Below are 12,097 nucleotides of genomic sequence, written 5' to 3'. Positions count from 1 at the left end.
TGCTGTAGTCACTCTTTTTGTTTATTTTCTTTCTTCTCTAACCACTGTTGTAGTATCTTTTCTTGTTTCTTTTCTTTCTCCTCCAACCACTGCTGTAGTCTCTCTTCTTGTTTCTTTTTCCTCCCACAAGTGGTGTAATCTCTCTTGTTTATTTTGCTGTTCGAGCTGCCACTGTTGCAGGTTTTCTTGCCACTCCTGTTGTCTCTCTTCTAGTTTAATTTCTCGTTCTTGTTTCTTTTGCTGTTCTTGTATTGCTGCCATCAAATCTGCCAAGTCGTAGTTTGAGTTGCCACTTCTCGTTTCCATTTTTTTCTTTTCCATCCCACTCTTGAAACCAATTTGTTACGTCTCTGTGTTCGCTTATTAATTTTCCGTAGAAATTATTTTCGAAGAACTTCAGCGATACAAGTTCTTTTTTTAAATAAAACTAGTTTATTCTTTCTGAATTCAACTTTGCGGTACACTTAATTTCCACAGTCAGTTTAACTTAAACACACTCTAGAATTCACAACGATTCACGCACTTTACTTACGGCTTGACTCGATTATTTGTCTCTATATCTCTCTGTCTGCAATTCAGTTGTTGCCGTTACTTTATTTGCCGGTTTATATACTATAAGAGCGCGAGACTAGCAAACGCTAGGACGTTCGACAGGTTCCTCGATCTTTCTAGACACTCATTACGTGTTACCAGTGTCACGTGACTTCCGCTGTCGTAACCATTATTTAGAGGTCTTGATACAACTGTGATAACCAACTGTGTAATTTAATATATTACTTTAAAACAAGTGGACTGTGTGTTGTTTGTTTATTATTGACATTTATCGCCAACAAGTGACAGACACCTACTTTAAAGAATCTGGCTCATACATAAAAACCTGACAGTAAGAATAATATTTGACCGGCTATGTACACGTTATTCCATATATGATTTAACCAGTGACATATACAATGAAATTACAACCTCTTTAGACTTGTGTTCAATGTGATTTTATGATTTATCTAAAAAAAATGTGAATAATTGCATTGATTACTATCGTAATTTGCTTTGGTTCGACATTTATGATAATTTCCCGTTTGGTGTCAGCACGATACAGTACTGTGTTCGCGGGTTTTGTAGACAGAGGAATTAAGTTCTTTGTTTAGGAAACCACTTGTGAAAAATAAGATTTAGTCTTAGTAATAGTAAGTTATGTTTGTTGAAATATTACTCACTAGTTTGTGACGATAAACATATTGTATTTACAATATTTATATGGTTGAAACATTCTTAGACTGAAATTTGAAAAGTACAAGGATAATACGTGCTAACTTTTGTATAAAGTGTTATTTCTGTCATTTTGCATTCAATTTCAAATGGAAATATTCACAAGTTTAGTGTAACAGTAAACGTTAATTTTGCGGAGTTATAATTTATCTTTTCAATCATAAAATTTTAAAACTAAAAATTTTAACTACTGTTTTTTGGGTAGGATTAGGAAGTGAGGAGAATACAATGTGATAATTACTCAGCATTTAATTACGTTTTGCATACGCATTTAATTAATTTTTTTTTAATATTTGGGTATATTTAAATTTGTAATTTTTTATTACTTAAATATTTTATAAATATTAATATGTTATCACATGTACTTTTAAGTTTTATTTAAAACAATGAAATATACTATCAAGAAATTGACAAATTAAGGATTAGTTATAGCAACTGTAATTTGAACATTCACATACATACTTCGCGCATTGCAAGAGGGGCACTTTCCAATACTATACAATTTATATATCTACATGTACACACACACACACACGAGAGAGAGATTGGACATTTTAAATAACAAAAATATCACATTAAGCTATACATATAACTTACTTAATCTTAACTGTGCTTAGTGTTTGAAATGTTTACTGTGGCTTAAAGCACTTCAATTTAAACCAGGCCCTAAAAATTTTACCAATGGCATTTTTATTTTTTCTATTTTATTCATGGTAGGTGTTTAGTTTGAAATGGAGAGGAACTTTTCTCAACTATGGTGTTCAGGGGTTCCCATCATCCTTTGCCCTGCTTGTGAAGATTGCTTTTAACTAAAGTGGGCTTTTAATAACTATTAGGATATTAGTCTTGATTTTAATGGCAAGGTGAAATCAAAGACGACGTGGTGAGGGTTGAGGCTGGGATCCTGGATTTCAAGTATTGACAAACATTGACAGCCCATAATCAAGGTCATAGGTTAGCAGTAATATATAAATTCAATGCCATGGAATTTGCTGTGTGTGTGAGAATGGGAGTACCATGAGAAAACCTGCTTTCACAGGACAAGTGCCGAATAGTCTACCTGCTGTAGGGCAAAAACATGGGATTAGTTATATAAAATTAAGTGAAGCTTATGGTGTGAGCATATTCTGTGTTTGGCTGTGGTACATATTGTAAGGGGATATTGTTGTATGTGGTGCACATGTAATGGTGTGAAGGGCAGAGGTTAATGTGTTTCTTGTTTCTGCTTTTTTGTAATAATTTTTAGCCAGTGTATTTAGCTTGCCTTTAAGTGAGAATTTACTTACTTTGTGTAAATAGATAATGGGTGTGTAACTTTGACTAATGTTCTGTTAATATTATACTTTCTTGAGTGTGTTATCCGGCATATTTATGGTGACTTGGCAGCTGTATTCTATAAGGGGTTGGATATTTATTTTGTAGATTTTTTAGATAGTGTTAGCTTTATATCCTTTATTTTTACCAGCTATAAGCCTACCGATGGCAAGCATAGTAATTCCAGTAGTAACCTAAGTAATAAAATACACAGTATGATAATCACTTTAGTTCTCATAAATAACTCAGTTGATTTGCATAATGTGAAAAAAGAACGTTGACAGAAATTTATTTATGCATGCTCTGTTGTTAGCAACATTCTTTTGTGTACCATAAACAGCATGCTTGCAAGATCCTAGATACATTGTTATTCTCAACCACAAATGAAAAGGAGGAAAAAAGATCAGGACTTGGAAAGGATTCAAAGATATGATCAACATTTTCATCCAGTGGAAAGGCTTTCTCCAAGTTGAACATCTCGGGGAATAAGAAATATGCTGGTGGTATACTTCATAGACTGGAATCTGCATTAAATGAAGATAACAGCTGGATGATATGCAACTGAATGTGTGGGGGATCCTCAGCACAAGTATATCTAGGTTGTCTACAGATGTTGGTTTGTTTGTTTTTGAGCAAGTCCACTGCAGGGAATCTAACCCCAGTTTTAGTGTTGTAAGTCCATAGACTTATCCCATTTGTGGTTTCATCCAAACAATGTGGTTTCATCAACAGTGTATGCTGTCTGCTGATAATGCGAGCAAGCTCCAGATGGTTTATTATAAGTGCCAAAACTGTATACAAAAAACATACAGGAAATCAATATTTCCTTATTATTACTTGTAAGAAGTATGAAGAAAATTCTCATAACAAGTTTTTTTTTTTGCCGTTTTATTTCATTTACACGTTGAACTAATCACTTTTATCAGTGAGTGTTATGGACTATACAGTGAACTTCTTTTTTGAGTAAAAATATATCAACAGTGGTATTGAAATCACACTAAAACATTTATAAAAGAATAATGGATTAACAAAGAACTGGTGACTTTAGAAGTCAACAACTTTTGTAGTCTTCCACTAATCCAGATTTCAAGGATGGTCAATGCAAAAGTATTTTATATAAAGCTTGAAGAAAAACTTTGCTCTTATCCCCAGAAAAGTAGCATTGACATGATTTATTACATTTGAAGTTGCCCTTTAATAATAAATAACTATGTTGAATTGCAGTATGTTAAGCTATTTTCATTATTCACAAGAAAAATAACTTTTGTTGATACCACATAGGATGCTAAAGCTGCATATTGTACATGTCCTCACTGGCAGTAATAGTCTACTGATAAAGGTAGGACTAAACAAGTTCTCAATGTTTTTATTATATACTTTCCACATCAAATTAAGCTTCATTAATGCAGTTCACATTAAATAAGTTATTTGTATGGCTTATCATGATTTTTATATTGCTTTCATTACTGAAAATGTCTCTTTGGCATAACACTGGGAAGTGTGTCTCTTGTGATGTACAAAGCTTGTATGTGAATTTGATGATGAAGATCTCACTTTTAGGAAATAAAGTTTGGTGATGGCTTCAATGGGTAGCAAAAAAAACTATTACAAATATACAACATTTTGACAAGCTTATTCAAGACATCTTTAAATTTTATCTTGTATATGTGTGTTTTAAATTTAAACACAGTAACTCCTGTTAAGCATTTTTTCTATTATCCATTTTAAACAGATGTCAAAAATACACAGGCCAAAGATTTGGAAAGGATATGTTAGGCTTAAATGAAGACAGTTTTATTTTTCCAAGGTGGTTAGCTTATGGAAAGAGTTACCATTGGTAGTATTGGTGGTTGGCATCTATTCACCTAATGGGAGTATAAGAGAGGAACAGATGATTTCTTTAAAAATAAAGCATGGATCTAAATTTTTACACTTCCTCAGAAGTTGATGTATTGGAACAGCCAAGAAGGAATGAATAGTTCCTTGTTATTCATAATGATGTGTTATAAATTTTAAGGCTGTTAATTCCTAGGTAATTGTAATGTAAAGTTTAATATTTTTCCTTTACTTTTTTGGTGGTAATAGTCTTTTAGAAGGATTTATACTCTAATTTTGTTTCTTGGTAGTCTTTAAATAAGTACATAAAGGATGGAAGTACTTGAGATGAAAGTTGAACCCTTTTCTGATGAAGAGCAGAATGTTTTGCTGGATATCAAGCATGTGAAAAATGAAACTATAAAACCATCACCTTGTAAGTAAAGATATTAAGAATATGTTATGTCATTGCTAGGAAATAATTTTTATCACCATTGTACAAATGCTGCCTTTTATAATGTAGCCACATAACAGCATTTTCCATCACTGATCAGAAATTTTATAAAAATATAGAAGACTTGATAATCCAGTTGTTTGCAATATGTAGTAATTAGAATTTCTTCATCAAGGTTGAACTAGTTTCTCACTTTTCTCACCCATAAATGCATAACTGTGATATCAAGAAGCATTCAATTGCTTGGTATTTAATTTAGGGAAATACAAAAAGATATTTTTGCAAACTAAGTGTAATAGAAGTTTGTGTGTGTGAGTCTGTATGTATCAGTTCTAACTTAAGTAATTAAAAATTAGTCTTAGTTATAATAATAATAATAAACTTCTAATTTTGGCTCCTTTACCCACCCTATATTGAAATCTAAATAACTGGCAATAGAATGTATTATTCCCACTTGTAAGCTTCATTTGTTCTCAATGTTGGTTCAACTAATTGTCATAAACTTAGGAGTTTTGCTTACAAATGTTTCTGTGCATCAAATTTTACATAATGTTCAAAACCCTTTTAATTTAGTACTTTACATATTGCACATCTAACAGTCAGTCCACATCATTTAGCATGTTTCTTTATTAAACATTTAACCCACTATCCATATGTTAGTCTCGTTTAGAAGAGTAAATTTTGAAATAAGTTGGTTCACTGTTGTAGAAAATTGTGGGAAAGTCTAATGTTATAATGCAAAAAGTATTCAGAATGAACAGTATGCTTTGTTAGGAAAACACAATAAAATAGTAAAACAACTAAAGGGTTTTGTGAATAAAAATATATTTACTTTGTCAGTCTATTATTCATTCACATAAATGCTTTTTTTCACATCTAGGAAAAACAGTATAGTCCTATATATATATATATATATATATCTACTACAAATCTATAATACTGATATTTATTTCAGACTGTCAAGATAAATATTACTAAGCAGTTAAATTTAACATCTAAGAGAATTGGTGTGTAAAAATGTTCTCCTTGCATTGTTTTAATAAAACTATTCAGACAATAAGGCCAAAACAGAAAATCTAATACATGAAAGCAGGACCCACACAGTAGAAGAGATACACCATCTGCCAGATAAAGCCTCACATGTGAAAAAATGAAATTAAAAGCAGATACGAGATTCCACTTCTAAAACCACTCACTGTTACAAGCCAGTTGTGAGAAGATAGTTGCTTGTAACTGTCAGATATAAAAGACGAATTATTTTGTAGGTAGTAATATTAATTAATTAATTTTGTGTTTGTAATTCATTGATGTCGAGGCTATCAAACATTGTGTTTGAAATCTATTGATGTCAAGGCTATGGAGATTTCTAGAAGTCCTAAGTGATAAATGTATAAATAACTGCGACCAGACGAGCAGAAACAGGGTAAAAGTAAAGTCACATGAAAGAGAAGTTTGGTCAGAGAAAAGTTAGAAAATGTAAAGTTAACCATTGTGAGAGTGAATGGCCTAATGGTTAATATGTTAGAGTAAGATTGGCAGTTTGTCTCATCAAAGGGTGTTCTAAGCTAATTGAACCTGCCTGTGTGGACTTTGACAAAAGGCAGACGATTATTGAAAGCTCAGGATACAACTGCAGTAACTCGTGCAACAGTGTGAGTGAATTATACACGGATACATTTGCAATTAAAGTACAGAAAAATAGTTCATTATGTCAACTGAAATCTAAAGCAATTGAATTGGCCTATGTAGACTTTTAACAAGAAGAAGAGAACTGTATAGTGTTTAAGATACAACTATGATCCCCATAGTGTAAAGAATTTTTGTATATATGGTTCAAATATATATATATTATTTTATAAACAATTGGAGTGTGTGCTGTTCGTTTATTGTCTAATTTATTGCCAACAAGTCACAGACACCTACTGTAGAAGAATCCTTAGCCCAAGTCACCCATATATTTACATTACTATATATATTACTAAAAAGTAGTTACTGACAGTAACGAAACCAGTATAAAATCTAGATTTTAAACTTCTTACTCTAACCAGTACTGCTGGGTATGATTTGTAAAAACATATATACTGAAGATGATATTCTAGATCCCACAACTATATGAATAGTTTAATGAGATCTAAAATATCCAAGCTAAAAATTACTATTATTAAACAAATGAAAGATAGAACTTGCTGTCCAGATTTTCAATAGGTAATAAAAATTGACCAAACCGCTAAGTTATGTTTATTTCTGTGCTTTTCCATAAATTGTATTTTTAAAACAGTCCAACAACCATAAATCAACTGTGTTAGATGACAACTTCATGGTAATCACGTACTGAACTTACATAGCCAAAACTTTTTTTTAACAAGAATAATGTACAATGTGAATAAATGTATTACACATAGAACAGGAAGTAATGTTAGTTGTAGCATTTGAAAGATAACAATAGCCAATTATGTCTATCCAGTTCTAATCACCAAACCTATTTGCCCATAAACAGCCTTGATTTCCTAAGTACTCGTCATGTCCTCTCTTGAACTCTCCCAATCCTCTAGCATGTACCATGTCTGAAGGCAGTCTATTCCAAAGGCTGACCACCCTGTTTGAAATATTGAATTGTATTGTTAGACAATTTCTGTCTTGCTAAATGTTAAATCTATATTCGTACCACTTACAAATAACATCACAAAGAATTATGTTCATTCAATATCCATGCTTTTATAATTTTTAACACTTTCATCAGATCCACTTTAACCCTTTTTTCAAGAGAAAATAATTTTAAGACCATAACCTGTTCTGTTAAGACAGCTTTTTCATCCTGATAGCCATCATTTTAATAATTTTGAACAACTTGTTTTATTTCATAAAGTACCCAAGAATAAAAACGGTGCTCTAAGTTAGGTCTAACAAGAGATATATTCAATGAAACATTAACCTCCTTTGTCTTATAGTCATTATTCATATAGATAAAACCCCAAATCCTATTTGATTTCTCACTGGGAATAGCATTTCCTGAAAGGCTTAAGAGACTGATTGACAAAAACACCGAAACCTTTTTCATCCATAATATTATTGAATTGATTTTCAACAAGGTGATAATTATAGTTTAAATTAAGAAAGTATACATTCACATGGGCTTCCATAGAAATTTTTCCAGGTGGGGGCAAAGTAGAGTGAAATTGTGGAAAGAAGAAAAAAATTCATATACATATGCTTAACGAATATAGAGAAATTATATTTCTCATTTTCCAGGGGGTGCAAGTGCCTCCCTTGCTCTCCTCTGCAGACATCCATGCACATGTATTACCTCTATTAGATATACACAACCATTTGTTTTGAGTTCAATATGAGAGTATTATTTAGTTTATATTGTGTGAGTGTTGAATTAAGTTAGTAAAAATAAAGTTAGACTGCATGTGAATTAGCCGTAAGGAGTGATTTCTCAAGTGAAAGTATCACAGCTTGTATTGTAATATAAGAGGAGAATAATTTAGTTCTAAAGTAATTGAACCTGCCTGTGTGGACTTTAAAAAGGAGACAATTATTTAAAGCTGTGATAACCAGTAGTTATAGTGGTGATTCTAAAGTGTGTTTCACAGCTTATATTATAATAACAAAGATAGAGGAGAATAATTTGTCTTGTCAAAGGGTGTTATAGTGTAAAGAATTTTTGTACATACGTTTGACTTCTTTTGAATATATTATTTTAAAACAAGTGAATTGAGTGCTATATGTTTATCGTTGAAATTTATCCTCAACAACTCACAGATACCTACTGTAAAGAATTTGGCTCCTATAAAAACTTGACAATGTTCCACTTAACATAATTAAATGATATCTGTGACATATTTGTCTGATTCACCAAGTGTTTCAAATCTGCTTGTAAAACCACATCCTCCTCATACACAGCTAACCATGCTCATTATTTTAAGTAAACTTTATTGACCATTCACATATCAATATCGTTAATTTATATCAAAAACAGTAAATGATCCAGCACAGAATCCTAAGGTGCTCCTCATGCAACTTCAGTGTAGTTTTACTGAACTCCCATTTACTTATTACAACTCTTTGTTTCCTCTCCTTGAATCAACCCTTAATCTGTTCAGTAGACTGCTCACACCCATAAGAAATACTCCACACAAGAGATTGAAATATGTTTTGCACTCTTGTTTGTAAAGCCTGAGTGGTGATATAACTGAATCATCAAATATTAGCTAGTGGTATTAATATGAATTACAAATCAATACAATACTGGCTTGTTTAATATGTAAACTACTGAAGTTTTGAACATTGTTACATGTGTCAATTTTTAGATGCTGAGAAAGTATGTATTCTTTACAGCCTTTATTTAATATATGACATAATGGTATATAAGTTATATTCAAGGTTATTGTTCTAGAGAAAAATATTTTCTTTATACTTCTAGCAAGTGAATCCACTTCCATAGAAGATAGATCTTCAAGTACTGTATTTGAGTTTGATATAGCAAAAGATGAACTTGAAGAGAACAGTGATGAAGAAATAGAAATGACTGAGGTAATTTGTAGGTTAAAATGTTACATAATTTTTTGTCAAAGTAAACAGCTTTGGTAGTTGTGTTCTCTTCGTCTGCCTGTACTGTAACCAATTTTATCACTATGTAAAGAAATTCATTGTAGATTTGCAGAAATGTTGTTAGTAGTAGTAAGATATGTAGAATACAAAGTTCATAATTAAACCTATTGCAATTGTTATATTATTATATTAACACTGACAGTGTTTGGTTACCAATTAGTAATGAAAGTACATAACTCACTTCAGCTGTGAAATTGATAAAGTCTGTTTCAAGTGAACCTCTACGTTGAATTTAGTGTAAACGTATGATAATTTCTTGGTTCCTGTTTAATATCTTATTGATTTCATTTTTTTTTACGATGTGCTGTAAAAATATAACTGTGTATTGTCAGACCTAAAGTTAGCATAGAAAATATTGCTAAGAACTTTTTATATATTTAATTATATAATTTAGTTTTATAAGAAATATTACTTGAAGGTTTTCAATAACATAATTGAAGGAATGGTCAATACATTATTTAAATTTACTGATGATATTAAGGGTGTGAGTTTTGCTGGCTGTTTGCATTTTGTAGTTCATTTCATTTATTATGTCTGATGTTCTTTTCTATCTCAATGATGCTTTTTTGTATGTCGTTGGTGCTTGTTTTTTTTACTTCATCAATTTTGTCATTATAGCATGTCTTTATTTCTTCAATTTTATTGTTGTAATCTCTTTCTACTTCTCCAATAGTTTCATCAATGTTGTATTCATTCAGACTTACTTTTTACCTTATTCCTTTAAACAGTGAGTCTCTTTCTTTTAACTCCTCTCTTCAATTTTTTGTGACAAAAATTTGTCACATCTTTAGAGCCTTCTCTGCATCCTTCGTCCTATAGCTAACAAATTACAACATTGAAAATATAGCTTACAATAATATATATTTTTTAGTTTTTATATAAATTTTCACTATGGTTATCATTTATTCATATCTGTTGCAATTATTTTATTATGGTGACTCAAATGTCTGAATTTTGTTTTTTGGATGCATATGGAATTTTCATTAATTCTTTTCTTTGTTAATATGAAATCTGATATCTCTATTTTTGCAGTTTTTCATTTTTGGGAGAAATACGCAAAACTGCTTTATGAGTATTGGTGGTTAGACATTTGCCAGTTGCGTTTATTATAGTGGCGGTACAGTCGCCTCTAAATTTGGCTTTGTCTTTTTGATCTGTATTTGACTCTAAAATGGTGGACTGGTAGTACTGTGCTAATAATTTTTCTTTTTTTTTTCTCTTGTTCTTCATTTATTAAATTCAAATTTTAATCACTTCATTCTGATGATAAAGAAATGAATTGTGTGTAAAGGTATGTATCATAACACAACTTTTTAGTTGGTATTTATTACTGGCCACCAGGTGAAACTAAATTAGATTTGATGTCTTGCTGCATAAGGAGATAAAGAACAATGAGATTTTGGCTTCAGATTTCAAAAAAGCTAATTTTGATGAGATGAGAGAAGAACCGTGTACTGTGAATTGGGCAACTGAATTAGTTGGAGATACTGATCAAACATAGAAATATTTTAAAAATCTTAAGTATTCAAGATAGGCTTGTTTCTTATTGAGAAAAAAGGGTGGCTGCAAGAAAAACGCGAGGTTGGCTCCCAAAGGGTTTAAAGAAAACCATTATAAATATAATAAGTTTAAATTGACCACAGTGGTGGAAGATTATAGAAGATCAAGAGAGCTGTTCAAATGGAAAATTAGGAAATTAAAAATATGCATCAAAAAAGATTGACTGAAAAAGAAAAAATTGAATCTTTCAAACACATAAAGCAAAATATTAGGATTGGAGTAGGGCCTTTGAGGAATGATATCAGAAGGCTAGTATCTAATGATTATGGGATGGCTGGGTTATTAAATTCTACTCTTTCTTCAGTTTTTACTAAATAAATATTTAAGCATTATTCCTCATCCTGAACAGTTGCTAGTTGGAAATAAGGTAACATTAATTCTAAAAAAAATTGTTAAGCTTAACCCTTTATCTGCCGTGGCCATTTTGATCTTATTGTGAGGGCAAAATCACATTTGTGAATTGAAAAAATGATAGAGAACTTATCTTTTATTGGATTTCAGATTTTATTTTTGTAAATAGTAGCATAACATTCAATTATTTTGTACAAAATTGTATTATATAATGAAGTATAAAGAAGAATTTAATGATAAAAACCTAAAATATGTTTTAGATTGTAAATAAGCGCCCTCTAAGAAGAAAATTATTTTAAAAAATTTTTTACAAATATATCCTTCCATTTCAGCACTGGTCCTGCCATCTATGATTGGTACCTAAACCTTTTTTAGTTAGTTTTATTTATAAAACAGCGTCTGGGCGTGTTAAACCTCAGTTGTAAAACTTTTAGACAATCCTAGTCAAAGGTGTCAATTTTAGTACCATGTTATTCCAATCTCACATTTGACAAATCATAGGATGATAAGGAAAGCACGTGACGAAACGTTGTTCTCTGGATTTTACAATATGAATGTGGGTGGTGCTTATTATAGTAACTGCCATTTTATTTAGAGGTTGTATTTAGTACTAGCCAATAGTGCTTTTCTATGAGCGTTAAAAAACTTGCTTCTGGAAAAAACTGCATGGGATATGTGTGACTTTTATTATTTTTATATAGTAGCTTAAGTCATGCTACTTCA

At 31.1% G+C, this 12,097-nt stretch overlaps 1 protein-coding gene across 4 annotated transcripts in view; it reads left to right on the top strand.

The window, feature by feature from the left end:
- Positions 1–1,086: 1,086 nt before the first annotated feature.
- LOC106465234 (piggyBac transposable element-derived protein 4-like) overlaps positions 1,087–12,097 on the top strand; it is a 28,364-nt gene continuing 17,353 nt past the window's right edge. Inside the window, exons 1-3 of one of the 4 annotated variants that reach the window (XM_022393095.1) lie at positions 1,096–1,184; positions 4,707–4,831; positions 9,276–9,385. In XM_022393095.1, coding sequence (XP_022248803.1) covers positions 4,729–4,831; positions 9,276–9,385 — 213 coding nt within the window. In that variant the 5' untranslated portion in view covers positions 1,096–1,184; positions 4,707–4,728. Of the gene's footprint in view, positions 1,185–1,270; positions 1,289–1,925; positions 3,920–4,706; positions 4,832–9,275; positions 9,386–12,097 lie in introns of those variants that run through there. The other 3 variants (XM_022393096.1, XM_022393097.1, XM_022393098.1) reach the window with 3 other exon arrangements.

The sequence above is a fragment of the Limulus polyphemus genome, unplaced genomic scaffold (assembly GCF_000517525.1).
Source record: "Limulus polyphemus unplaced genomic scaffold, Limulus_polyphemus-2.1.2 Scaffold1879, whole genome shotgun sequence".
Lineage (NCBI taxonomy): Eukaryota > Metazoa > Arthropoda > Merostomata > Xiphosura > Limulidae > Limulus > Limulus polyphemus.
The sequence above is the reverse complement of the archived record's forward strand: the minus strand, read 5'-3'. Positions and strand labels throughout refer to the sequence as shown.